Source organism: Manacus candei, unplaced genomic scaffold, assembly GCF_025592945.1.
Source record: "Manacus candei isolate 608988 ecotype Guabito, Panama unplaced genomic scaffold, ASM2559294v1 h1tg000037l, whole genome shotgun sequence".
NCBI classification, from domain to species: Eukaryota; Metazoa; Chordata; class Aves; order Passeriformes; family Pipridae; genus Manacus; species Manacus candei.
The window spans coordinates 6,540,279-6,568,077 of NW_026138085.1; the positions used below are offsets into that span (position 1 = coordinate 6,540,279).

Here is a 27,799-nt window from a genome sequence, read left to right on the forward strand (position 1 = left end):
CAGGTGACAGCAGTAATCGTCCTGCTCTCCCACCTGCCCTCCTTCCCTTCCTTCCTCCTTCAGCTGCGGTCCGCTGCCTTCGCGCTACAAAAGGCCCGCGTTCCCCCCGCCCGGTGCCGTGGTACGGTCCTGGCCCCACCCCTTGGCCGTGCCGCCGTTGGTACGGCCCGCGCGGTCTCGTCAGGCGCGGCAACATGGCGGTGAGTGAGTGAGGGGTGTCCGGCCTGGGGGAGCCTCGGGGGCTCTGGGCTCTGCTGGGGCCCCGCACATCGCCGCGGGGTCGCTCTTCGGGGCTGCGGCCGTCGGGCAGAGGCCTCGCACAGGCCCCTCTGGGCCCTCTGCCCGGCTGTCGCGGTCCCTTCATGTACAGGTCTTAGTAGTGTCTTGGTTTTGAGGGAAAAGAGCCCAATCCTCAAGCTTTCTGAGTGCGGAATCTGCGGTGCGTGTGTTCCGTAACAGTTCCCATATGTTTTATGGTAAAAGAACAAGCTTTTTTAGCATTTACCATATGTTGCATTATAAAAGAATAAGGAGAAGGGCTGTTTAACAGGCATTTAATTAAAATCACTTGGGATGCTTTATCTGAAGAGCCATGTCGGTGAAGTACAATTAGAGCTGTTACCAAACCCTCCTCCTGGCATGGGGAGTGCTGTTCCCACTTTAGGTGTAACAAAAGAAAGAAGCATCAAATAGAGTTTATGGAGACTCTGGAATGAAACGGAATTCCATGGGGTGTTTTTAATTGTATGATCCTGTCCTGTCTCCCTGGTTGAGATCCCTCTGAGTTTGTTCATTATTGGCAAGGTGATCGGTGTATTCGTGTGTTACTTGGCTGTTGTCCCTCTTTTGCCTCGGAGAAGGGTTGTTAACCCTTTCCGTACAGATCCCGGGCCCTGTTTTGGGAGGGTGCAGCTCAGGGTGCAGGTCTGCACAGAGCCACCGCTGCTGCTCTGCTCTGGGGTGGTGCTGCAGTGCCCTGGAGCCAGAGCAGCGCTCACCCGAACCCAGGGGAGTTCAGGAGTGTTCTGTGAGAACTCGCAAGCTCTGTGGTTGTGAACTTCTACAGCCAGACTTTTCTTCCCCCTCTCCGTTGAGCAGGAGCGTAAAGGGACAGCGAAGGTGGATTTCCTGAAGAAGATTGAGAGGGAGATCCAGCAGAAGTGGGACCATGAGCGAGTGTTTGAGATCAATGCTGCGGACAGGAAGGACCAAAGGAGGTACCATTGTGTGCTTTTTCTGCAGGTTTTCTCTTTCACTTCTTGAAATGTTTTTCCATTTAAAGTCTGGGGAGGGAAAAGTGGCCCCTTTGCAGTGAGCAGTGTTCTTGGCTCTGCTGTAGGGACTCACTCACACATTGTTGGCATTGCTGTAGCTGATGATGTAAAGCAAATGAGTACGTGTGTGGCCAAGTTCCAGCAGGGACAAGAGAAGCTCTTTCATTCCTTGGCAGTGTCTGTGCCCTCTGTGGTTTTAAATCCAGGTTCTCTTTGGTGACTTGTACACTTGGAGGAGGTTCCTCAGTGTGATACCCGAGCCCTCACGACTGGGAGGTTTCACTCTGATGGAGGGTATGTCCTGCTCTGCTTGGCTGAGAGAACAGTATTACACAAAATCATGGGTCCTGCTGTTGGCCAACCTCTTGTACTTTGTGTAGAAGTGGAGGAACCACATGTGTGACCATTACTGTTCCTCAGATGAGGGGCTGTCATTTCTTTTCTTACATGAACTATGCAGAGGTGCCCTATCACGTGGCTAATTCTGGTCCTTTCTAGACCATTCTACCATTAACCAAACCTGTGCTGGGTTTGGTTACTGTTTTGCTTTGATAATGGCTTTCTGCTCCTGTGGTAAGACACTGCTGAGCTGCTGTGTTGATGTAGAAAGTGCTTCTCTCTTGGGTTACACGTGCTCCCACCTGGTTGGTTCCACAATTGTTCTCAGCTGTCTGAAATTGGCTCCAAAGGAGTGGGCAGGTGTCTCCTGGCTCTGCCCTGAGGAGGGGATGGACCGGAGCTGCAGGGAGGAGGAGCCTTTCACAGGTGCAGAGAGTGTTCTGCAGGATTGGGAAAGACCATTTAAGCCTTGGTTTTATTTCTGCCCCAGAGCGTCCCTGAGAAACTTGTTTACTCCCTGGGAACGTGTGGTGTGCTTGGGAGCACGGCTCCTTTGGGATCAGTGTGATCCATGCTCTTCACACTGTGGAGGAGCTGCCTGGGGGAATGGAATTAGCCCTCTGGGAAGGTCTCTGCCTGGAAAAGCAGTGACCTTGGCAGTACGAGGTTACTATTTGCTGTGTGGGAAACTCAGACTAAACCAAGATAATAACTGAACTGGTGTAACAGGTGGCAGGTTCTTAAACTGTAATTTTTGCAAGCAAACAAATGACTTGGCCTTTATTCCTGCATGTTTATAGATCAGTGGGAGTGTGTGAAAGGAAGAGAGAAGGTGTGAAGTAGAGTGCAAAGGTAGAGGTAGAAATCCAGTGTCCTAAAGATGTATTATGTTGTTGGAACCTGACTTTTCAAAGCAACTAAGACGATGTTTATATCTTTGAAATACCCTGCAACAATACATCCCTGTGAAAGGAGTGATTATTTACAGTGTGCCCTTAAAATCTGAACTCAGTCAGTGGGAGATTAAATAAATGACTTTAAGCCTCTGTAGTAATTAATTTACAGAAGCAGGATTACAATTTATTACCTGTGGGAACATGTTATATCCATTTCAACATTTCTTTGTGATGTCAGTCTTCTGAGGGGTTTTGTTGTGTTTAGGATTTTTTTTCAAGAGGATAAAGCCTGTTAGTGTAGCAGCTCTGTAAAATCAAAGACTTGTGTTACTGGCAGGAAAATAATATTTTAATGTCACTGTGGGCTGATAACTGAACATGCCAGTTACCTGTTTTACATGTGCATTGTCTGATGGTCACTTTAAAAGTTGATTGTTTTAATTCTTTGACTTCTCAGCAAAGGAAAGTACTTTGTTACCTTTCCTTACCCCTACATGAATGGCCGCCTGCACCTGGGACACACGTTCTCCTTATCTAAATGTGAGGTAAATATTCCCCTTTGCTGATACCTTTAAATACTGCCCCAGAACAAAGGCTGATTTTGTAGTTCAGTTTTAAGCTAACAGAATGCTTTGTTAATTCCTTTATAGCTTCAGTAATGACTTATTACACTTTCCCCCCCCCCCCGTATTTTCAGTGGGAATATTGCTGGTTGAAGGGAAATGCCATTCATGGCTCTTTGAATTCGAGGAGATGGGGCTGCAGGTGTTTCCTCTGTTCATTCTTTCAAATGAGATTTTTTTTTTTTTAGGAAGTGCTGCTAAACAGCTCAAACTTCACAAGAGATCTGACTGTCTCTTTTTTTTGTGCCTGCTGTGCTCTGTGACCTGTGTGGGAGCAGGTTTTGGGGCACTAGTAGGTGGGATTCCATGACATCCATCTCTTTGCTCCCATTCTTCTCTGGTCAGCCTGGAAGCTGGACAAGCTCATGCCTGTGCAGCCCAGGCAGTACCAAGCTCCAGTTTCACCTTCCTGTCATGAATTCCCTCCCCAGCTGGGTGCCTGCACTCACCTGTCTGTCTGTAGCTGTGTGTTAGAGAAGGAATCACAGCTGGGTTTGAGAAGGTGCTTCCTCAGCCCTGTGCCATTCCTGTTTCAGCTGTTCCTTTTTTTCTGTCTCTAGTTTGCAGTTGGATACCAGAGGCTGAAGGGGAAGAGCTGCCTGTTTCCCTTTGGGCTGCACTGCACAGGGATGCCCATCAAGGTGAGAGCTTTGCATTTGCTGAGGATCTTTTCTGGGTGGATTTTATCCCTAAGGCTGCTTGGAGCCTTGTTTACTGTCCATCCCCAACATCACCTTAGTTTATTTAAAAATTCCTCAGGACAGTGTGATTTGGAACCTGAATTTGCTGTAAAGATGTGTTGTGCTTGAACTGTATATCATCACTTCCTAGAAGATAAAATGCTCTAAAACTGAATTTTACCTGGTATATGTTTTTCTTTGCAAGAAAATCCTCACAGTAATCCTGTTCCTGCCCTGGCAGGCGTTCTGGGAGTAGCAGGATCTCCTAGAAGTTAATACAAGAAAAAGTTTAAAGCATTGTAGTGAAATGCAGAGTGTTATCAGCAAAACACACTCCTGGGCTGTGATTTCAGCCAGTACCCAGAGAAGTGCTGACACACTCCCAATAACTCTGTTCAGGCTTGTGCAGATAAGCTGAAAAGAGAAATGGAATTGTATGGCTGCCCACCAGAATTTCCTGATGAGGAGGAAGAAGAGGAAGAAAATTCTGGTAAAAAAGAAGAAGAAATTATCATCAAAGACAAAGCAAAAGGCAAAAAGGTAAAGTTTAAACCAAGCCTTCCTGGACTGAGAGCTGTGCTGTCAAAGCTTCAGAGTGTGCATTGCAGTATTTTCCTCCTCTGGGCTCACAGAAACTTGTGATGTAAAGATCTTCATTGTTTTTTCCAAGGTAGCTGGGTACTTTTAAAGTAGACTAGAAAAAAAAAATGCATCAGCTGCATGGTTCCAGAGATACCATGGTAATGCATGAGCCCTCACTGGTGAGCTGGTGCACTGCTTCATAGTTTCTTGGGAAAGAAAAAAACAGATAATCAAGAGTAATACTCTCATTTTTTTCTCCTTTTTTTTTTTTTTAAACCCTTCACAAAACATTCACAAACAGGTCATAGGAAATAACCCTACTTTTTCAGAGGTAGGGGATATGTATACCTACTGTTCTGATTATTCTCTTGTAAATTGGTATCTAGCCGATTCTGGCTAGATATGCTCTAGTAAAATCATCTAAACCATTTTGGCTCACCAGGTATTTAAATGAGATTTAGGATTTTGGGAGTATCAAAAAGCAAGGCAAAGAATCAAGTGTAGGAAAAGCTTAGAGATGTTCTTGTGTACGTTTTTGAGGTGTGCTGAAGAGGTTGTCTTGCTGTCAGTGTTGGGGTTCTCTGTGTGACAGAAGGAGTGACCTTTCCTGCTCCCGTGGGCAGGGAGTTGCTGTTGGGGAGAGACAGGAGATACTAAAAGGACAACAGCTGGGAAAAGTACCATGAACAAAGCGACAGCAGCAAAGGTTTTTGGTACAAGGGTGTAGTGGAGAGCTCACCACCTTTCTGTGGTGCAAACACCCATGGGTTTGAGCAGGAATGGACCATTCCTTGCCAGGTTGTTGTGGCACAGCTGCTGCAAGTGCGTTGGACATTGGCATGGAATAAGTGGGAAGAGGGGGGTTAGGGAGTGTGCAGTGAGTACAAGGTAGGAAAGACTGTAGAATGGAAACTCTAATCATTTATCTTCACTGCTAGAGAGAGGATGTGAGAATATTTGTATTAACTTGTATATCTGGAATTGGAAACTGTAACATTCACAGAGCAAAATGCTCTCATGAGTACAAGACCGTGCACTTCTTCCTGATTCCAGTTGTTCTTTTAGAGCAAGGCTGCTGCCAAGACTGGCTCTTCCAAATACCAGTGGGGAATCATGAAGTCTTTGGGCCTCTCTGATGAAGAAGTGGTCAGTTTTTCTGAAGCTGAGCACTGGCTGGATTATTTCCCTCCCCTCGCTGTCCAGGATCTGAAGAGCATGGGATTGAAGGTGACTCTTGGAAATCCAAATCTCAATTACACAGGCAGCCATACCTGTACTATTAGTGTGTTTGTGAATGTGCTGCTTCTCCTTGGAGATTTTCTGCATAGTACCAACATTATTCTAGAAATGTTTCTGGTATTTATGGAATTACTCATTCAACCTTTTCATAGTCTAGGATGATAATTAAATGCTTTCATGTTTAGAGCTTGTACCCCGTGCAGTGGTCTTAACTGGAAAATTGTCAGCTAAAGGAATTATGACTTCTGGTTCCCATGTGAGATAACTGATCTGTGATCAGCACTGACAGTAGTTTTAGGAAGAATAATTATGTGATGTTAAATAAAGGTACCTGTCCTACTGACAGCAGATTTTTAAAAATGAAGACAGGTAGAGATGATGAAACAAGGCAGTGCTGAAATTCAATTTAAGTGATTGGTTAAAACTACTACAAAACCTCTAAAATTCCCAGTCAGTGGAGGGGCCTCAAGCCTCAGACATCTCTGAGAGACCAGGCACAAACGTGTGTTTAAGCATACAGCCTTTGTGGGATATGTACTGGCATTGTCTTTTTGGAGAGAAAATTCTTTTTATTTTTAAAATAATAAGTTTGCTATTATGAGATTGCTTTAATCTCTTGATTGTGTTTACTTACTGGAGCCTCTTGCCCATTTCCAGGTGGACTGGAGGCGTTCCTTCATTACTACAAATGTCAATCCCTATTATGATTCCTTTGTGCGATGGCAATTCCTGACATTAAAGGAAAGAAATAAGATTAAGTTTGGCAAAAGGTAAGCTTCTCCTCAGGTCTGGGTTTATTGGGAGTGTGGATAAGCTCAGCTTACCAAAGACAGAGCCCCGTGACACATCTCTAAAGCGTGTTTTTCACTCATGAAACCAGAATCCTTTCATTGCCGGTGCCCTGCCCGACATGGTGTAGTTGTTGCGCCAGCAAAGTGTGTGAAATTGTGTTCCTGGTTTAATTTTTCCATGGGGACCAACTCAAAGCAAAAAAGGGCCAATACTAAATGCTCTTGCAAAAACTGAACTCTTTCCCAAAGAGCTTTATTTTTTTCCTCTTGCTCTGCACTTTATTGTACTCACTGCTAAATGAAAATATACCTTTTTCTAGATACACAATTTATTCTCCTAAGGATGGACAGCCTTGCATGGATCATGACAGGCAAACAGGAGAGGTAATATTTCTACTTGACACTTTCATGCATTGCTTATGAGCTTAAACACTGAATGGAAAATAAATTGTATCTTGGAGCAAAAACGAGTCTGTACGTGCAGAATCACTGGGTCTCAGTTGTCAGCGCGTGTGAAAATTGAGAGAACTCCTCTCCTCAGCAGATTTGTCTGAAACTATGGATAGTATTTTCCATTGTAGCTTGTTTTTGTGATTCTTTGGCAATCTGTGCCAGCAGCATCACTCTGTCATGTTAAAACAAACAAGCTGTTGTTAATTTAGATGTTGCTGGGACAGTGTCTGACAAGTTTTTGGGTGTAGGTATACAGTATAATCTCTGTGCAGTCTGCATTTTAGTGAGGAGCCATTCATATGGATAGAAATAGGATTTACTTTGAGGAAAGCATGAGTACCTTAAATAGTGTTTGGATTAGGTTCCTACAGAATAGGGTTTATTTTCTTTCCTGCTCGAGTCAATGTCACTTATTGATTATTGCACTGTTTGTGGGAATTGTAGGGTGTTGGGCCTCAAGAGTACACGCTGATAAAAATGAAGGTGTTGGATCCTTACCCTGCGAAATTGAGGTAGGTCTTTACTTCTTAATGGCAGATAGGCTCTGTCTCCTGGCCAGAACTGACCATTGAATTGAAGAGTCTGTTTTGCCTAATGCAGAATTTGATTTCACCCGGTTATTTCCCTCTCGCCAATGACCTGGTCTGTGCTTTAAGCTACTCTGTTCTCTGTCTCTATGTAGAACTCAAATTAGAGACTAAAAAAAAAAATAAAAGAAAATGGAAAACTCACAAAGAATTAATGACCCACTTCCTCCTTCAGGAAACGTTACCTGCAAGTTGATATTGGCTTAATAGCCTGTTCTGTGTGATCTGGAATGTTTTTGTTTTGGTAACTTACCAAATACTTCCCCCCCTCCAGTGGCCTGAGAGGAAAAAACATCTTCCTGGTGGCTGCCACACTCAGGCCAGAGACCATGTTTGGCCAGACCAACTGCTGGCTTCGCCCAGACATGAAGTACATCGGCTTTGAGACCAGGAACGGGGACATTTTCATCTGCACCCAGCGCGCTGCCCGGAACATGTCCTACCAGGGCTTCACCAAGGACAACGGGGTCGTGCCTGTGGTCAAGGAGCTGATGGGAGAGGTGAGCATCCTGCAGTGTGCTGGGCAGGCTTAGCTGGTCCTCTGAGGCTTAAAGGTGATGGTGGAGGTCTAATTACAAAGAAAATACAAGGAGCTATTACAGAAATTTTGGAGTGTTTAGTGGCTAAAAAAGCCAGCAGCAGGCAGCTTCCTTGGCTCCCGAGCCAGAGCTGCTGCTGGGAGGGTAACCTGGTGTACTTACCTGAGGACAAATGCATTCATATTGCCTCCTTTTGTATGACTTGGTGAAGGGATGGTTTTAAGTTAACATTTTTCTACTTGCTGGGAAGAGTGAATGGAAAGGGAGGGGGAAAAGTAATAGCTGGAAAGGGTTACGTGGAAAAGGCTTTTGTTGGTGCTGACAGTTCTGGTACATCTTTGTGAATGAAGCTTTCTTAGCTGAGCAGTTGGATGTCAGTGGTTTCGAGATTCACTGTCCTTAACTTGTTTGCTTTGAACAATTTAGTCAGTGGCATTTGTTCATCCTGATCCAAAGGACCTTCAGCTGTTTGCATCCCTCAATCTCCATTCACTACAACTTGTCACTGTCTTTCTTGATCCTGCTTGGAAAAATGAAGCAGAAAATACTTCACTTTTTCTTCCTTTGTTAGCAGACATGATGTGAATTCAAGCAAATTAGTGAGATAGAAGACAGCTGCCACATCTAGACTGCCTCCTGTCAGTGCATGAAATACCTTGACAATGTGCTTTTATTTCTTGGTTTAATGTAGCTTTTGACACTGGCTTCCTAAGTCATTCCTGCCTTGATGCTGATGTGCTTCAGATATTTGGAAACAAACTTTCCTCCTGCTTCCTGTGTTTTCCAAACTCTACAAGCCAGTAGTTTAGGTTTCTTTGTTGGTATTTGACTTTTCTGCGAGTAAATAGTGTATGTACTGTCTGAAATGGTACCACAGGTTTTCTTATGTACTTCCTCCTTGCCTAACTGTACACGTAAAATATATTTATTTGTTTGTAATGTGTAAGGAATGCCAGAAAATGTGAAGAATACCAGCTAGGAGAGCTTGCTCAGCTGGGCTGAAACCCTCTGATTTACTGTAACGCTGTTCCTTTGTCCTGCTCAGGAGATTCTTGGCGCTGCACTTTCGGCACCATTCACCACCTACAAGGTTATCTATGCCCTGCCCATGCTCACCATCAAGGAGGATAAAGGTAACTCTTCAGCAGAGCCTGTTGGATGGACACTGGGCATTCAGAATGTGTGGGCTAATCTTTTCATCTGTTTATCTTTTCTTTGCCAAGGAACCGGAGTGGTGACGAGTGTTCCCTCTGACTCTCCAGATGACTTTGCAGCCCTGAGAGACTTGAAAAAAAAGCAGGTCAGTCAGTTAACTGAATTGTTTCTGTTTCCTTTCCATAGTGAAGAGGGTCAAAAGTGGATATCCAGTGGGTAAAATGAAACTCACTTTAACTAGAATTTTTCCATCTCTAACTTGAAATCAAAGTAGTTAAAAATAAATGAAGTTTAAACCAGCTGGGATGGTTCAGATTTTTTTCTCAGACTTCGTGTCTGAGTTTTAGCTAAGAATTATGTAACTTGTGCTGCATGTTAAGGTAGGGAAGTGTACCAGTGAGACACAAATGAATTCCTGTTGTGGGAATTACTTCCAGAGATGAGATTAAGATTCTGTCTGAATTTCAAATGAGACTCAAAGTAGCTGTTGCTATTAAAACTGCAAGAGTACATCAGTGTCTGAACAGGTATCCCTGAATGTTAAATTTTTGTCCATTTGTTTTCAAGGTAGAGCAATATTAGTTTTTCCACTCTTAAAAATGTAGACAGTTATGACAAAGAATCACCTGGAAATGAGATGGGGATTGAACTCAAGTGTGAGAAATGGTGAGAAGGCAAGGAAGTGGCTTTGTTTGCTATATAATAAATAGAATATTTTTCTTCTATCTGTGTTGCTTTTTTTTCCCTTCCATTTTTCAAGGCTTTGAGGTTGAAGTATGGCATCAGAGATGAAATGGTCCTGCCTTTCGAGCCGGTAAGTGCACCCAGATGTGTCCATCTGCAGCACACAGGACCTTGTGCTCACTGATGAGGAATGAACCAGGAGATGTGCCTGCCTCTTCCAGAATTTCTGTTTGAAGTCCTCCTCAGCTGAAAGAGCTGAAAAGCTTAGAGTAAATTTTTCTTTTTTTTCTGTAGTTATAATATTTGATCTGTTAGGGGTTGCAACCAAGGCTTGTAATTCTATGCTATACTTCAGAGAGAAAATTTTTGTGGGAATTATTGGTTTGGAAAATGGAATATAACCTGTTGGTTGATTAAAAAAAAAACAAACCCAAACCTTTGAGCCTTAATGGCCAGATTATGAATGTATCTGTTCTATGCAAAGAGCTGAAGTCCCTCACTGTTAGTGCAGCCTCAGGGCTGAGTCAGTTTTCATTAGAAAATGCAATCCCCAAAAGCCATCCCAGTGTGTTGCAGTACCCTTGGTTCAACAAACCAGCTCCAGTACTGGGACAGCTTGGTACTGGTGTCATGTCAGGAGATTAAAACTGGGCTGCTCAGGAGCCACCCTGGGGACTGCCAGGAACTTTTGGTTGATGAGTGGAACTGCACCAGTACTTCATAAGCCCTGTGTAACTTGGTTTGTGTTAGGTGCTGCAGTGGGGTTTAACAGCCCTTTGTTAATTCCCAGGTGCCCATCATTGAAATCCCAGGCTATGGCAGCCTCTGTGCTCCCTTTGTCTGTGATGAGCTCAAAATCCAGAGCCAGAATGACAGAGAGAAGCTTGCGGAGGCCAAGGAGAGAGTGTACCTGAAAGGATTCTATGAGGGAGTAAGTAATAAAAGCTTGTGGTTTCTTGCTGAGTTTGATTAGGAAAAAAGAAGTGGATAAAGAATTAAAAAAAAGACTGCAAGAAAAAAGAAGACTGTCCTTTTCCCCCAGAGCACTTTTCATTTAGGCTCCTCCTGCAGCCAGGTTCTGCAGTTGGAAGAATGGTGCAGAATTGGAGAAATAGAATGGAGGAATGTATGAGTGCAAACTGAGATTTATAACCTGATTTCCTAGCAAGTGGTCACCTTCTGGGGAGCTGATCCACTTTGTCACAAGTATTGTTTGGGAAACTGATATGAAAAGAACAAGGTGTTGCTGTGGGTGGGGTTTTTTGTTTGTTTGTTTGGGTTTGTTTGTTTTTTTTAATGTGTGTGTGTGTTTTTGTTTTGAGCTTTTTTTGTTTTGTTTTTTCCTCCTGTCATTATTTGTGCAGTAGATCTCTGTGTATTCCTCAGCTGGCAACAGTTTTTATTTCTGACTTTTTATGCTCCATCACCTGTGTGGATGCTGATGTGTGTACAAACTCTTTTTGGGTAAATATGGCTACACTTAATGAAAAAAAAACCCCACATATTCTTGTTTTTTACATGTCAAAGATTGTGGTACCTGCTACTTCATTCCGTTGATCTAAAGAGTTATAGCACCTATTTCTTGTTAAATTTTTAAAAAATTGTCTCCTGTGACCCATCTTTTACAGGTGATGTTGGTGGATGAATTCAAAGGACAAAAAGTTCAAGATGTCAAGAAATGCATTCAGAAGCTGATGGTGGATAAGGCATGTGACAGTGTGCACATAGCTGCTGCTGAATTGTCCATTTTTACAGTGGTTGGAAAACCCCCAGTGTGGTTCTGCAGCCCTCAGGGTGCTTTGGATCTCTGCAGAGCACAGAACACTGCTCAGAGAGGGACCTGGTGTTCTTGGGCTGAATGGGATGAGTAGCTTAATTAGTCCTCTTATTCCCTGCCTTATCCCATCACCTTGCCTAAGGACATGTTTTGGTGGTCTTATTTATTCTTTAATATAGCTGGGAGGGTACTGGAAGCATAGGATCTGAACTCTAAGTCTCAAACCAGTAAAGGGGATGTATGATGTGCAAATGCCCAATTGCTGGGAGAGCAGTAAATGAACAGCATTTGTGGCATCTCTGTAATGCCACTCTAATCAGACTTTCCTGATGAGGGCTGGGAGTGGGAGAGGCTTCTGTCATTTAGTTGTTATTCCCTTGTTGTTGCAGCATTGTTATGTCCAGATTATAATGTAACCCTTCACCCTGCATCAGCATATGTGGGGTGTGCAGGTAGATTGGAAGCTCAGCATTCAATTTTCCTTTACCTTCCCCACCTCTCTCTGTCCCCTGGGGTTTTCTAGGAGCTGTTTCAATCAGTGGGGCATAGTCAGTGAGGAATATTTTGTGCTTCTGTCCTCCTTTTCCTCATGCATGGAGACACTATGTACAAAATGCTGTGAGCTGGTACCTCAGAGAAGCACAGTCAAGCCTTGCCTCATTTTACCCAGGGGAATACTGAGGCAGAGAGCCTGGGCAGGGATGAGAACCATGCAGTAAATGCCATAAACCAGATTAGAATGGAGGAGATGCTTTTTAGTAAGTTGTCAGGATTTTCAAGACTTTGCTAAATACTTAAATCTCTCTGCCTTCACTGCCCTTTCAACTGTTAGAATGAAGCCATGATTTATATGGAACCTGAGAAACAAGTTATGTCGAGATCTGCTGATGAGTGTGTCGTGGCCCTTTGTGACCAGTGGTAAGTGAAGTAAAGCTGTAGTTATAAAGTGACTCCAACTTTATCCTACTTCTGGATTGCTTTATCACAATGAATCTTTCCTGACTGTAGGTATTTAGATTATGGTGAAGCAAACTGGAAGAAACAGGCCTCAGAGTGCTTGAATCACCTGGAAACGTGAGTTATGGACGTGGCTGTGATGGGGAGTGACTGTTTGCTGATGCTGGTGGGGTCTGAGAGGGCTGAGAGCAGTAAGAGCTTCTTTCTTACAGGTTCTGTGAAGAGACTAGGAGAAATTTTGAAGCTACTTTAGGTTGGCTACAAGAGCATGCTTGCTCCAGGACATATGGCTTAGGTAGGCAAAACACTCCTTTCTCACTCAACGCTTCATGAGGATGGTAGTCCTTGTTTCATTTGGAAGGTTTAAGTGCTGTCTAGCATCCCCAATGGTATAGGGAAGTGTGGAACAGCATTATCCAACTTGCATCTTGGCCCAGTATCCCAGAGAAGGAGTGCTTTGTTGGAAATGCAAGTGGCCAGGGCTGTTTATTTTTGCATTGCTACAGGGAATCTGCAGCATCTTGGGAGCTTTTTATCTGGGCCATTGATTTGGAAGGGACCTCAGGAGAGGGAACTAATACCATTTCTTGGGTGTTGGCCTTAAATTCTGACTAGCCTTCATCTTTTGTAGCCTGACATGGGGCAGCTGTTAGAAGTGCACTATAACCCCCAGCAAATGTTTGTGAGCTGAGCTGTGTCAGGAGACTGATTCAAAACCAGCGTTTGCTCTTGAGTAAAATTTTCAAACATGTAGTTTAATTTTTAAAACCATTATTTTTAAAACCGTGAGCATGAACACTAATGTATATATATGTGTGTATATGTTCCCCTGAAAGTCATAAACTGCTTATGTGTGCTTGAGAGTGGTGCCTGTTGGTCGGGATGGTGCTGACTGCACCTGAGAGCTGCCTTCCCCCTGTCCAGGGACCCGCTTGCCTTGGGATGAGCAGTGGCTGATAGAGTCTCTCTCCGACTCCACCATCTACATGGCCTATTACACAGTGGCTCACCTGCTACAGGGAGGGAACCTGAGGGGCCAAGGAGAATCTCCTCTGGGCATCAGGTAAGGAGACTGAACCATTAAGTTCAGTTTTAATTGGATGTGCTTATCTCCTGAATTGCTCTGCACAAAGACTTGCCAAGGAGGCCGAATCTTTGCTTTTGTGTTTAAAAAGCATTGCTGTTAAACTTAACCTTCTGTGAGCAAAGTTACAGCAGCTCTGCAGAGGGGAAATAAGGAAAGAAAGGAGTGTGGTGGGCAGTGTGAGAGAAAAGGAGGAGAAATGCCTCTGAAAGCAGAACTGTGTGCAGATTAAATCACGCTTTTCAATACTTGTTTGACTTGCCTTGAAATGGTCCTTGCCAGGTGTTTGAGTGATTGGTTTCAGTGGCTGCTGAGGTCTCTCTGCTTACTGAGGCTGCTTTGCACTATTACAAATTGTAGGCTGCAGTGTGCAGAGGGAGGAGGATTTAGCACTTAGTTTTTGTCACTGTATTAAATGTTGGTAACTCTCTTAGGAGCTTAGAGCCATCTTTTCTGCACAACTTGTATGTGGAAGCCTTCAGAGTAAGAGGAAGGGAGGCATTTGTACCAAAAAACCTTTTAAGGCTGCCCTGTGACCTCTTGGTTGGAATGGTTGTGAACTTCAGTGATAGGGATCAGAGAGATGAGATAGTACAGCTCAGTCTGGAATTGAAAAAATCACTTCCTATTGTGCCTTGAGTGTTCTGCTGTAATTCTGTGTGGTTTATTAACTGCTTTCTGGAGTAGCTTACACACTGGAAATGAAACTTTTCTTACTCAATGCTATAACTAATCTGAAAACCATTTCCAAAGTAAAGATTCTGATTCTTACAGAGAGAAATAGGTGTGAGAGACTGGGCAAGGCTGTCATTTGGGCTCAAACCTCTCTAATTACAGAGAGGCTACCCACGAGCTAGTCATGTCTGGAAACAAGCTTTGAAGTGAGCATCCTGAGCCTTGAATTACAGATTTGATGTAATTAAGAATGGACAATTAGAGTGCACTCCTATGTGAGTAGATAACATCTTACAGATTTGGCAAATGCTTTTTACTGGGACTTGCTGCGTGGGGTGAAGGAAAAGGGGTTTTATGGCCCATCATGTTAGTCACCTTCACCTGTTACAGCAGATTTGCCACTAAACACAAGCTCAGTCACAGCACAGGAATTTAAAGCCTAGAACAAGAGCTACCAGGACCAAACCAGTAAATCAGTGCCTGTAAGATTTATTCTAGGCTGGTGGTATGGAGTGTCATTTGAGGTGGTTGTTTAATGTGTACTGGAGGTATGTGGGGCCCAGAATTTTCCTCTCTGCACAGCACAGGCCAAAACCCCTTAGCAAATGTTAACACATAGCAAACTTCAGTTTGAAAGTATTTAATTTGGAATGCTTGCAGGCAGTATCTGGTGCATTCCACTGAGGTTCTGAGGAGCCAGGAGTAAAAGTTTCTCTGTATAAATAAGGATATGTGTTAATGCAGCCCAGTGGCTGCAGAGCTGTGGGTCTAAGTTGCATCTCAACCGTGTTCTCATTCAAAATTTTGGATCCTGCCTCTAATAATTGGCAAGATGTGCCTTGTAGTAAATGTTAATGTTAACTGTTCATTCCATTCAAAGTGGGAATGTTTTCCATGTAGGAGGTGAATTGTACAGCAGTTCTCTCTTGGCCTCCTGCCCTTTGACTTCCATGGAAGCCAGAAGGAATGGCTCTATGATACGTGCTAGTGATGGGCTCTCAGTGTTCAGTTACAGTGGTGCTGGGGTTTGGGGGTGACAGATGGAAAAGAAATTATGGGGTTTCCAGGACACTGAAGATTATGCTTTATTTATTAATCACTTTTTCTCTGTGGGAGTCTTCATGCTTTATTATGAAATCTCAAAAGGCAATTTAAGCAGGGCATGGCTCGAGCAGTTCTGAGTTTGCTTCTGTTGTTGGACTTACTCGTCTGATCTCAGGTAAAGGACCTGGGCACTCTCTGTCTGTGTTTGCTGATCACATGGAGTGTGTGGTCAGAATGGATCAACAGGTTTAAGCTGCCTTGTACAAAATGCTGTGGAGTGTGAAAGGAGCTTCTACTGACATCTCAATGTGGGACTGATTCTGTGCAGGGCACATCAAATGAGCAAAGAAGTCTGGGATTACATCTTCTTCAAGGCAGCTCCATTTCCTAAAACTGAGATTCCAAAAGAAAAGTTGGATAAGCTAAAGGAGGAGTTTGAATTCTGGTATCCTGTGGATCTCAGAGTTTCTGGCAAAGATCTTGTTCCAAATCATCTGTCATACTACCTCTACAATCATGTGGCCATGTGGCCAGGGCAAAGGTAAGTTGGGATGTGATGCAGGTGTGCAGGAGGCAAAGCTGGAGAATTTGTAGTTCCACTACATTTGCTAATTGCCTTTGGACTGTACAACATTCAGAATTGGGTTGAAAATATGTTCTTTTGTATTGCAGCTTTGATACAGTTGTCTGTAGTAGAAGTTACTGAAATGGGAGGGGTTTTACCATTATTTCCCCTGTTTTTTTCTGCCATATCTCTTCCTGTGGATTTTCCAGTGTTGAACTGTATCCCTGCACTGGAATTTGCATGACTTTATTAAGTCTTCTTAATTCCTTCTCAAGGATGGTTAAAACAGACTGTGGATATGTGTATATATACGTGTGAGTGTACATATATATATACATATGCATTCCCATCGACTCTGCTAGGTTGAGAATCTTTGCCCATCACATGGTGCTTTTAGGATGAAGATACTGATTGCCTTCCCTTGAACCTCTGTTTAAGGGTTGTATAAAACTGTATATAGGAAAAGTGGCTTTCTGATGTACTATAAAGATGATTGTGGGGAATTTGATATCTACTTCCTCTGTGGGTAGAGATATGTGGACCCAGTGCTGTTGTGTGCTCTTGGGCAGTGCCAGTCACCTGCCTTTAAATTAAATGTATCTGAATAGAGGGAGGTGAGATAAATGAACTAGAATTGCAGGTGCACTGCTCCCTGCTTTGCCTTTCAGCAATGGTAATTCCTAACCCTTATACTGCAGTTCTTTTCATCTTCAAAGACACTCCTTAGTATTTTTAAGACAGCCCTTAGGTATCTTTTTGAAGATTCCACTTAAGGCATTCATCCCAAACTAGAACATAAAATGTTTGTTCTTTTTTTAAAAAAGAGAAAATGTGTTTACTTGGCCAAATGCTTTGTATCTTGTCTTCAAACAGAGAAAAATGGCCAGTAGCTGTGAGAGCCAATGGACATCTGCTCCTCAATTCTGAAAAGGTACAGTGAAGTTTCATGTATGACATGGCTTTTGTGTTGTCAAAGTAGGCATTTGCCAGCCAGACTGGAAAATTCTTCTTAGAATTTAAGAGGGGGAAATACTGAAATTTCTTCATTGGTGCCCTCCAGTTTTTCATTAATCAAAGACCTTCCTTTCCTCCGATTCTATGGAGCACTTCTCTTAAGTCAGTTCTTCTGTAGCCTTGCCAGTTTAGTAAAGAGTTCAGTGCACGTCTATTAAGTTTTAGGGTAATATAGAATGCTGAATGATTTATTTATTTTACTAAGGTTCAGCTTTGTAAAGCATTGAAATAGGTGCAGTGGGAGGAAAGAGTTTGTGCCAATAACTTGCTAATGTGTGCAAGTTCTGAGACTGAGTTGAATTAAAAGTGGCCAAACCCGGGAATTAGGCCTTGGAGACTGTCTGATATGAGGAGAAATGAAAAAACAACCAACCAACCAAACCCTAGCAGAGTCCTTAATGAAAAATCAATGAAGGGTAGGTGAGCTGAAAATGCCAATTTTAAAGTGGTATTAAGTTTAATTTAGGGAATTTCTGGGGTTATATTTTGGTGCTGGGTGCTTGCAGAGTTCAGTCTGCTTTTGCTGTGAGACCTCGTTCAGATTTACCACGTGCTTTTTGCTGTGATTCATGAAAAAATGGTTTACCCAAACCCTTGTTGGGTCTGTCTTGCTTATCCACCAACACAGGGGATGTGTGAGAAAACAAACACTCTTCTCTTTCTTTCAGATGTCTAAATCGACAGGCAACTTCCTCACCCTCACTCAAGCTGTTGACAAGTTTTCTGCAGATGGTGAGTGTGTTCTGACCTGCATCTGATTGTCAATTATGCCAAAATGACTAAAATGAGTGTTTTGCTCTAAGGAGTTTATTGGAATGTGTTTATTGGAGTATTGAATGGCAATAAATCTGCCACTTACCACCTGTTCTTGTTGAAAGGCTGCACTCTGTTTGGAAGATTGGGATGTGTGTTAGCACAACACCTGGTTCAACCAGGAGCTGCTCCTGGGGTTGAGCCCTCCAGGAAGGGCCTGTTTCATCTTTCTATGTTCACTTAAGAGATCAGAACACAAGACACATGCTGTTTGTGAGCATGGGGTGTGTACATGTTTGTGCACTGTGCATCCATGAGTGCTCATGTTCCTTCTTCCACACTCCTGTATTTTGGGCAGTGACCGTGCTGCTCTCCTGGTTCTAGTGTCTGTCTGGTCCCTTCCCAAGGAGGGCAGTGTGCCTCTCCCAGACGAAGTGCCTCCTTTGAGGCATCTCTGGCTGGCCAGGCAGTTTATGACTTAGCTTTGCATTTATTAACTCTGACTGAAGTGAGCTGTCAGGTGCAGGAGGCACCAGGCTCCATGGATATCTGCCAGCTAAGGGCATCCATTGTCATCCAGCCACGGTAGCTGATCCCGTTTCCTTCAGGCATGCGTTTGGCCTTGGCTGATGCTGGAGACACTGTGGAAGATGCCAACTTCGTGGAAGCCATGGCAGATGCTGGTATTCTTCGTCTCTACACATGGGTGGAGTGGGTGAAGGAAATGATTGCAAACAGAGACAGCCTGAGGAGCGGCCCTGCCAACACCTTCAATGACAGAGTCTTTGCCAGGTATGGTACAAAGATTAACAGTACAGTTTGGACCATTTTTTTTCCTTGCAAGGAGAAATCCTGTAGTTTTTTTTTTTTTCTCTACAAATTAATGAATTCCATAAAACAGAGCACATTACAGAACAGGTGATGGGGTTGGGCTGCACTGGTGACAGTGACAGTGTTTTACAGAACATTGCCATTATGTGGGGCAGACTATGCAATACTGATGTTGTCACTTACCTTCTCTTCCCAGTGAGATGAATGCAGGCATAATGAAGACAGAACAAAATTATGAGAAGATGATGTTTAAGGAAGCTCTGAAAACTGGCTTCTTTGAGTTTCAGGTAGGAGGGCTCTTCTGAGGTGTAAGAAACTTGACACCTGGTATTTGTTACTTTGTGGATTTCTTTTGATCCTGCTGTCTCTGATCCTTAATTATACAGCTGAATTGGAATCAGAATTGTGCCAAGAAATGAGTACTTCAGTGGAATAAATCTGGAATTGCAGAGGTCTGCTTGTGTCAGTTTACAAATGTCCAGAAGAAGACAAATGTGATGCTGCAAATAGTCCTGATATTTTCTAGTACAAGCAAAAAGCTGCTTAAAAAAGGACACTATTAAAAAGTGTTGCTTTTCTTTAACTCTTTTGTAATAAGGAACTCTTCATAAGAAATCCAGATAATTCATCAACAAAATTGTTTGGAAGCAGAGTGCTTTTTGATATCCTCCATAAACCATGTCTCCAGAGTGTCTGCAGAGCCGTGCCGCTCCACTTAACGAATTACAGGCACTCCTTCATGTGGCTGCTTTGAGATACTCAGGAGCAGGATTGAATAGGCTGAATTATGTTTAATGATAGATCATATTCATTGCCTTTTTCTTAGTCCTTATTAGTATCTGTATGCAGGCTATTTGGGATGACAGCACCTGATACACAGCTGTGGATGTTTTTGTCTTTTATGTTTGTGCCAATAAACACTTTTTTAAAGTACTACATTAATGCAAAAAACCGAGGGCCAACTGGCAGATTCACACTCCGGTGCGTCAGGAAAATACAGTTCTTAGAACTCAATAATGGATTATTACAAGCTGCTCACACTGTGAAGGCGTTAGAGCCCAGAAGTGTGTGTTTTTCCCTGGCAGCTGAGGGCTCATGGCTGTTCTGGTGTGTTTCAGGCAGCGAAGGACAAGTACCGGGAGCTGGCAATCGAGGGGATGCACAGGGAGCTGGTGTTCCAGTTCATCGAGGTGCAGACTCTGCTGCTGGCTCCCATCTGCCCCCACCTCTGTGAACACATCTGGTCCCTGCTGGGGAAGGTACTGGTGCTTCAGTTCTGTCATTGATTCAGACCTAAGCTCTTGCTGGATTTCAGTAACGCTCATGTCAGGTGTTATTCATGTGCAAGTAGAAGAAACGTGTCAGAATCCAAAGAGCCAGAATGGCTCCTTGTCCCTGGGACAGTGACCACAGGGAGCCTGTCTGTTGCTGTGATGATACATGCAACTTTAATACCAGTCTCTTTGGTTGTCTGCTGACAAGGAGGTGATCTCAAATTAAGCCAAACAATTCAATATTCTTACGCTTATGCATAAAACTTAGTTTTGTTGGTTTTTTTTAAGTGGCTTCTGCTTGTAGATGGAGTTCTGTAGCCATATGGCAGTTGTGATTGTGTAGTCCTGAACACAGTTGCAAAGAAGTGCTTGTTGGCTATGTGCTCACTCCTTTACAACCTGGCTATGTGCTCACTCCTTTACAGCCTAGTTACAGGTGGGCACTCACTGAGGTCCGAACTGTCCAAACTCCACTTTGCAATCAAGCTGTAATGGTTGGAAAACCCACCCGATAATGTGCGTTCACCCCAGTGCATGTCTCTGCTTCCTGTCTCCAAAGCCTGACTCCATCATGAGAGCCTCCTGGCCAGCAGCAGGGCCCGTGGATGAGGTGTTGATTCGCTCCTCTCAGTACCTGATGGAAGCAGCTCACGACCTCCGGCTCCGCCTCAAGAGCTACATGGCACCTGCGAAAGGAAAGGTGAGGGTTGTCTGCTTAAGTGTGTGTGCTCAATAATTCTATAATGCCTAAGGACTCATTCCTAATTTTTTTTGTTTCCTCAGAAAAGCACTAAAGAGCCTGCCCAGAAGCCTTCTCACTGTACCATCTACGTGGCGAAGAACTACCCTCCCTGGCAGCACACCACCCTGTCTGTCCTGCGCAAGCACTTCCAGGTGCTCGTCCCTTCCTGTTCCCTTGACCTGCTTCCCTGCTTTTTGGGGGCTCTTTTTCTATCTGTAAAAAATTTATAAGCTGTAACTTGTTACCAAATGATTTCAGTAGATTAATTTTCTTTATGTTTTTACAACTGTACAGTAAGTTTTGGTGCTTAATGAAAATGTCCCAAGGACCATCGGATTTTATTGGTTTTGACAATCTGAGTAAAAACATACCCATGCTCTGTTACTTTCATTTGTAAGTGATTAGCTTTTAAAATATTCTTTTTCCCAAGTATATTTCTGTGGAAACATTGTTGACTGACAGACTAATGCTTCCTTACTCTGTAAGTGGGCTTAGAAGCATTGTTCTGATCCTTGAATGGGTGTGTGTACCACTCAGCAGTGTTACACAAGAAACAGGTTGAAACGGAATAAATGAGTCATAAGAAGAAATAATCCTTCCTGAAAGTGGAAGGATCTGTGCTTCTGACATGTGGAAACAGCTCAGAGTGGCTTTTAGGATCCTGATGAACTGTCCTGGGCTTGAACACACCTGGGTTGTAGCTGATAGATTAGGGAATCCTGGCTATTCCAGCTTGTGGCATTGAGATAAACCAATATTCCTCACGTGGAGTTCTGGGGGTATTCACCTTTGGGCATTGTTTAGGCTTTTTTTCTGTATAAGTGTTAAATGCTGTTTGGGCTGATGTTTCAAAAGGATGAGTAAATTATCTGTGGAATCAATGATGCTGAAAAACCTTGCTGGCATTTATAGGAAAGCAGGGAGAGTATATGATATTAAAGGGCAAGTTTTTTAATGATACCTGTTCTCCTCAATGGTTGTTCATCTGTGTTTAGGTCAGTGGAGGTCAACTTCCAGATAATAAAGTAATTGCCAGTGAGCTGAATACCTTGCCAGAGCTGAAGAAGTATATGAAGAAGGTGATGCCTTTTGTTGCCATGGTGAAGGTGAGTGTCAGAGAGGCAGTTCTGGTACAGGAAAAGCTTTGGTCAGTGAAGTGTCTCCCTCCTGTCCTTTGCTTATTTGGCATCTTCATGTGTTTGTTAATAAACATCTTTAACATCTCTGGAAGAATTACATAATAAAAATGTCTCTACGTGAATTAACTCAGGTGAGCTCAGGGTCTGGTTGAGGTTTGGTGCTTGCAGGTGCTTCAAACACACCTGGATTCCTCTGCATTTTAAATGTATCATATTTGACTTCTCCATGATGAAATGAGAATCAGGTGTTGCTCTGGAGACATAAAATTGGAAGTTAAGATCAAGGCCAGAGTTTTGCAGTACTTTAAAGGGAGATAAAAAGGGACTGTTCTGAGCCTCGAATGGAATTATGGATTTTGTGTATAATTCTTATGTTTATCACTTATTATTCTGATATTCCATTATTTTCCCTGAGTCATGGAAACCTATGAAAATCTTGGCTTCCATTTTTTTAAAGGAACTTTTTTCTGCTTGCTTTCACAATAAAAATTCAATACAGCAAGAAGCAAGGGCCAAGAAGCAATGAATTCACAAAATTTTAGAAAAGGGGGGCCTGCAGAGTGGGATTTAAAACCTCTTTGACTTCTCATGATCTGTAGAAGTTGGGAGGGATTTGTGGTGGAAAAAATCTTAATAAGTGTAAAAAAAAATTACTTTTTCTCCTTAAGCTCTAGCTTGATTTTTGAAATGCACACAACAATGTCTTCTATTTAAAAGCTTTGTCATGTGTTCTAAATGGAGGTGCTCTTTGCCCTCTCTCTGGGGTTACTCTGATTTTTGCCTTTTCATGGGAGCTTGGAAGCCTTCAGAGGAGCAGAGAGCACAGGGCAGCTCTGCAGCTTCCTGTCTAAGTTTGTAAGAGCTGTAGGGATGTATTGGATTCACTGAGCCAGCTGGGAAAGATCAGACAAGCTCTCAGTCCTGGGAGTTAAGGCTGAAACATCCCTGGTCTTTGGTGTCCTTAGTCTGGCAGCAGTGAGTGATCCTGGGGCTCACAGGGGCTGGTGTGCTGAGGCCTACCCAAAATCCATCCTTTCACTTTCAAAGAGAGTAAGCAATTTCACAGAGACACATGGAAACATCTGACCTCAGACTCCCCAGATCAGAGTGTTTTTGTCTGAAACCAATTATTCAGCACTTCCAGAGTACAAGAAGCACTTCTGCTTGTGCTTCCCACTCATCAGAGGAGGGCTGAAATGTAGGAGAACCTCTGTGATTTACAAAAGGAAGCAGTTCCGTGTTAAAAGGGAATCTTTCACATTAAACTGATGAGGAAACCAGGAAACCACAACCATGCTGAGGCTGACAAAGCAGAGCTTCAAAGGAGGCAGCTGGCTCAGCGTGTGAGAGCCAGGCAGGGGCAGATTAAACTCTGAAGAGGAAGTTCTGTTTTAGTAAAAAAAAAAAAAAAATACGCGTGGTTTTTATATTGCCTTTAATACTGTGTCTCTTGTGACTGTTGCTGCTGGCTTTCTGGACTAATTAAGTTACTTTTATGTTAACATACAAAGTGGTTGTTATTTCCCTGCAGAGAACTTGTTGTACGGCTGCTGTGAGCACGTCCAGGTGTTGTGGGCTCGTCCTTTATTTTAAACTGGGTCATAAGCCTGAGTTTCCTGCTGTGAAATGCCACTGAAATGCTGACTGATTTTGTGAATTCTCAACCTGCGCATTAAGTAGGGATTATAAATAACTGTGAATGTCAAACACCTTTTCAATTCTATATTAAAAATGTGTTCTAATTGCTCTTACTCCTCCCATCAGTGTCACCAACTCCCTGCAGAAGAAAGCCTGTTACAAGAAAATTATTACTCCAACGCTAGTGTTGTGCCAGCAGAGAGCTCTCGGATTTACAAGCCTGTTCTTTTCATGACTAATGTGGATAGTTTGCCATTTCGAAGCACCATTTTACTTGCAGCATTTAGAGGTTTTTTTAATACCCTTTTCTTTTCTTCCCACCCTGACAGGAAAACCTGGAGAAGAATGGTTCACGTGTTCTTGATCTGGAACTGGAGTTTGACGAGCGTGCAGTGCTCATGGAGAACATTGTCTATTTGACAAATTCCCTGGAGGTTGGTACAGACTTGGCACCCAGCATTTATTGGGATAACTGAAGGACCAGCCTTCCCTAAGGCTCTAAGCCTGTTTACATTAACTTCTGGGTGTACATTGCTCAAGTAACAGTTTTTTAGCAACTTTCTCTTTCCGTTTGTCAAATGAGGGTGTATAAATCTGTTCAATCTAGACATGAGACACAGGGGTAGGTGTGTACTACACAAACATGGTCACAGAAACCAGGGCTGGTTTTTACTGCAGAACTGGATGTATCTGTGAGAGTAAAGTGAGAGTTCTGAAGAGACATTTTTCTCTGAGCCAGCCTGTATCTTACATGTTTCCAGCTGAGGAATTGAGAAGGAGCTGGTTCAAGGCATTACTAGAAAGAATGATCAGAGTCTTTTGGCTCCTACCCTGGCACATTGACTGCAGCAGGCTCTGGTAAGGGATTTTCACACTGTGCTCTGTGAAAAGGGTCCAATCTGGTAGCAGTTGTGCTGCTTCATATGAGGAACAGAATTTAGTTTAATAGGAAACACAGCAATGAGGGCACAACTCAGGCAGGTGGTGTTTAAGAAAAAAACAACCAACAAAACCCCACTAAAGCAATCAAAAAACAACTCCAAAAGCCCAAACCAAAAGCAACTGTTTCAAGAATTAGAAAATATGTATCACAGAATATGCCAAGTTGGAAGGGACCCACAAGGATCATCGAGGACAACTCTTGGCCCTGCACTCATTCCCAAGAGTCACACCATGTGCCTGAGAGTATCCAAATGATAATTGAACTCTGTCAGGCTTGGTGCTGTGACCACTGCCATGGGAAGCCTATTCCAGCATCCAGCCACTCTGTGGGTGAAGAACCTCTTTCATATATTGCAGAGCTTGATGTAACCTGTACAGTGTGAAACAAGTGTGACTTTGCTGGGCTTGTCCCATGTCAGAACAAAGTCAAGAGTGAGCAACAACTTTTACTTTAAACTGTCTGTTAATCTGCAAACCCCACTGACCTGAGGGAGGGAGCACTGGCTCAGTGCAGCTGTTAAACAGGGGATCTTTCATGTGGGACAAATTGAGCAGGAGTTGTCAGGTTCTGCCCCAGTGCAGACTCACCCCATATGATGACTCCCAGTCATGCCATCAGCTCTGCTACAGGGAACTGGGGTTCACTGGGAGGTTTTCAGGGTTAATGGGAGCTTGGTGTGGCTGTGCTGTCCCTGCCAACGAGCCACACTGGGTGCTGACCTACATTGGAGGGAGTTACCTGTATAGGACATGACTGGGCAAGTCAGGAAGTCACCCCTCAGCTCTGGTGAGTCTGAATTGGGCTCTGTCAGTGCTGTGCCCCCCTCACCCTCCCCCAGTGCACAAAGGCTTTGGGGACAGGTGGTGGTGAGCAGAGGACCATGAGGGGGGCTGGGGGAGCCTGGAGAGCATGACCTGAAGGCTGTGGGCTTGTGGAGACTGCCTGAGGGGAAGATTTCAGAGCAAGTGGTGCTGCTTAGAGAGTTAAGGGTGACCAAGCCAACCTCTGTTGGGGTGGTGGGCTGCCAGTCAGACAAGGGACAGTGACCAGGAGTTGGGTGCAGCTTGTGAGGCTGGGGGAACATTGTGGGGACAGCAGTGTATCCTTGGAACAGGCCACCCAGAGAGGCTGGGGGGTCTCTGGGGATCCCTGCCCTCGGAAACTCACTAGTGGGGTCTTGAGCACCTCACACAGGGAGGAGGTGACACTCCAGTCCCTTCCAATTTTATGGTTTTAGGTGTGCTGTTGTTGCCTTATGTTAGTGCAGGTTTACTTTCCACTTCCTTACACGAACAGCTGTTTGATGGGGCTGTAACTCCTGCTGTTCCTTCCAAAGCCATTAAACTCCTGCTTATTCCCTCCTCTCCCATTTTTTTTTTTGTTTTACAGCTGGATCATATTGAAGTGAAGTTTGCTTCTGAAGCAGAAGATAAAATCAAAGAAGACTGCTGTCCTGGAAAACCATTTTCTGTGTTCAGAACTGAGGTAAAATCAGAAATTCAGATAGTGGAAGTCTTAAAAACTTAATTTAAAATTAAAAAAAAACAGACAAAAGTGAATATGCCACTTAAGAACTTCTATCAGACAGGATTGTTCATCATGTATGAATATTTCTAGCTCTTTTAACAGTAAAAATGTCATTGATTTCCCTAAGTATGTCCTAAACCCTTGTTGAACTCTGGGCTGTATTTTAGATTTGGGGCAGTGCTGGCATCCTGCACTGCCGGGCAAGTTCTAAAGGGATTTTATCCCCCAGAAGATTTGCGGACAACAGATGTTTATTTGATTTAGTTTCATGTTTCCCCTGAGGGATCACAAGCACAGGTTCTCCTTTAAGGTCTGTGTTGTCTCTCACAGCCTGGTGTGTCTGTGTTCCTGGTGAACCCTCAGCCCTCCAATGGCCACTTCTCCACAAAAATGGACATCAGGCAAGGGGACAACAGAGAGACCGTGATCAGGCGCCTGATGAAGATGGACAGAGGAATCAAAGGTAACCACCAGCACAGGTGTACAGCTGACCCACCTGGTGAGACCAACACCTCCAGGAGAGAAGTGGAAGTGAGCGCTGCTGAAGGTTGTGCTGGTGCAATGGGAACAGAGCTGTGTTTTGGTGAAAGATGCAGGGACTGAGAATCAAACCAATCTGAAGCACTGTGAGCTGGGTGTAAAGGGAGATCTGGACCTCGTCCTTAAACTTGTGACAGCAGAGGAGTTTTCCCTGAAAACAAGGGAGATGAAACAGGGACTCCCTCTGTCTCTTCCCAGAAGGTGTCAGTGTGCTGTTGGGCACAGGGCTCGAAGGCTGTACTTGCAGGAAGGCTTGGTTGAAGGATCGCCAGCATCCTAAGGATTTTTCTTGGACTGCTTTAGAGGTCTTTTATTAGCGTGTATTTTAATAGGGGCTTGTATTGAATACAACTCTGACCTTCCTCTCGGTCTCTGCAGCTCATTCCTCAGAAAATGAGAAATAACTGTTTGGTTACTCAGAGCTGTCCTGAGCCAGATAAGGCAAATTCAGTGCTTGGAGTGTGGTATTGGGAGCTGGTATTTGTGTGGGTTTTCCCCATTTCTGCTGGTGATTTGCTGTGTAACCACTGAGGGACATCATTGTATTGGTGTAAACCTTAACATGACTGTTACTCCAAATAGAATGTGTTTCCTTGGAGCAGGTGTGGAAGTCCCAAGGGGTAAGCATTGCTCTGGCTAACTTGTGTGCAGCTCCCATGGCCTGACCAGCCCCTCTCTCTCTGCAGATCTCTCTAAAGTGAAGCTGATGAGGTTTGATGATCCTGTGCTTGGGCCCCGCCGTGTTCCAGTCCTTGGCAAAGAGGAAGCAGGGAAAACTCCAATCCTGGAACAAGCCATCTTCCACATTGACCTGGCCCAGAGGCACGTCCGCGTCACCGAGAACGGCCTGACGAGGGACATTGGGGACACAATTGTTTACCTGGTTCACTGAACTGGCACGTGAGGAAGGCTCATGGAGGGACTCTGAAGCATCTGTAATAAACAAAGAATTTGTTCTATTAAAAAAAAGCCCACCCCAACCAACCTGAGTTCATGTGTGAGTTCCCCCTGCTCTTTTAAACAGGGATTTAATGAAATTATTTTCCTCTGAACCTTTTTGGCTTCTCTTGAAACAGTTACCCTGAATGTTAATGTGGAGACTCTTCTTTCCAGCTTTGGGCAGGGTGTTCAGAAACAAATGCCTTTGTGGGATTCCACTCCTTCCTCAGGGGAGCCGTGCTGGTTCCGAGCTGGATTTGGCTCCATCCAAGCCCCATTCCACTGAAGGCTTTAACTGGGGTGCCTGCTGCTGCCTGGAGGGGTGTGGGGAGGAGGGGTGATGGGTGGTTCTGGCAGGTGGGAACTGGTGTGACCCAGGGTATGGAGTGTGGTGATGTCACCTGTGCCAGGCTGGAAGTCCAGCTGGCAGGATGAATGTCTAAGGTCCTATCACTGTTTATTCCCATCCCTGTTTATTCTGTCCTGGGTAATGCCTGAGGATGGCACTTCTTTTC

General features: G+C 43.9%; 1 protein-coding gene across 2 annotated transcripts; it reads left to right on the forward strand.

Moving 5' to 3' along the window:
* Positions 1 to 115: 115 nt before the first annotated feature.
* LARS1 (leucyl-tRNA synthetase 1) lies at positions 116 to 27,329 on the forward strand. Of its 2 annotated transcripts, none has more exons than XM_051794206.1 (32): positions 116 to 200; positions 1,099 to 1,217; positions 2,967 to 3,054; positions 3,693 to 3,773; positions 4,212 to 4,352; positions 5,460 to 5,621; positions 6,291 to 6,403; positions 6,745 to 6,808; positions 7,322 to 7,389; positions 7,739 to 7,964; positions 9,049 to 9,136; positions 9,227 to 9,303; positions 9,919 to 9,972; positions 10,633 to 10,773; positions 11,471 to 11,548; positions 12,452 to 12,537; positions 12,628 to 12,693; positions 12,789 to 12,871; positions 13,501 to 13,639; positions 15,708 to 15,920; positions 16,818 to 16,875; positions 17,627 to 17,690; positions 18,320 to 18,503; positions 18,739 to 18,829; positions 19,661 to 19,801; positions 20,376 to 20,516; positions 20,600 to 20,710; positions 21,554 to 21,664; positions 23,665 to 23,769; positions 25,668 to 25,763; positions 26,136 to 26,268; positions 27,032 to 27,329. In XM_051794206.1, the coding sequence occupies exons 1-32, from the start codon at positions 195 to 197 to the stop codon at positions 27,235 to 27,237; spliced, it is 3,534 nt and encodes a 1,177-aa protein (XP_051650166.1). In that variant the 5' UTR covers positions 116 to 194; the 3' UTR covers positions 27,238 to 27,329. The 2 variants fall into 2 exon arrangements, with proteins under 2 accessions (XP_051650166.1, XP_051650167.1); XM_051794207.1 differs by lacking the exon at positions 116 to 200 and adding an exon at positions 452 to 476.
* The last annotated feature ends 470 nt before the right edge of the window (positions 27,330 to 27,799 follow it).

What these genes read in the sequence shown, in the direction of transcription:
- LARS1 (XM_051794206.1), top strand. An exon ending in TCTCCTTATCTAAATGTGAG is followed by an intron (nt 3,055 to 3,692) that starts GTAAATATTCCC and finishes TTCTGTCTCTAG; the next exon opens with TTTGCAGTTGGATACCAGAG. An exon ending in GATGGACAGAGGAATCAAAG is followed by an intron (nt 26,269 to 27,031) that starts GTAACCACCAGC and finishes CTCTCTCTGCAG; the next exon opens with ATCTCTCTAAAGTGAAGCTG.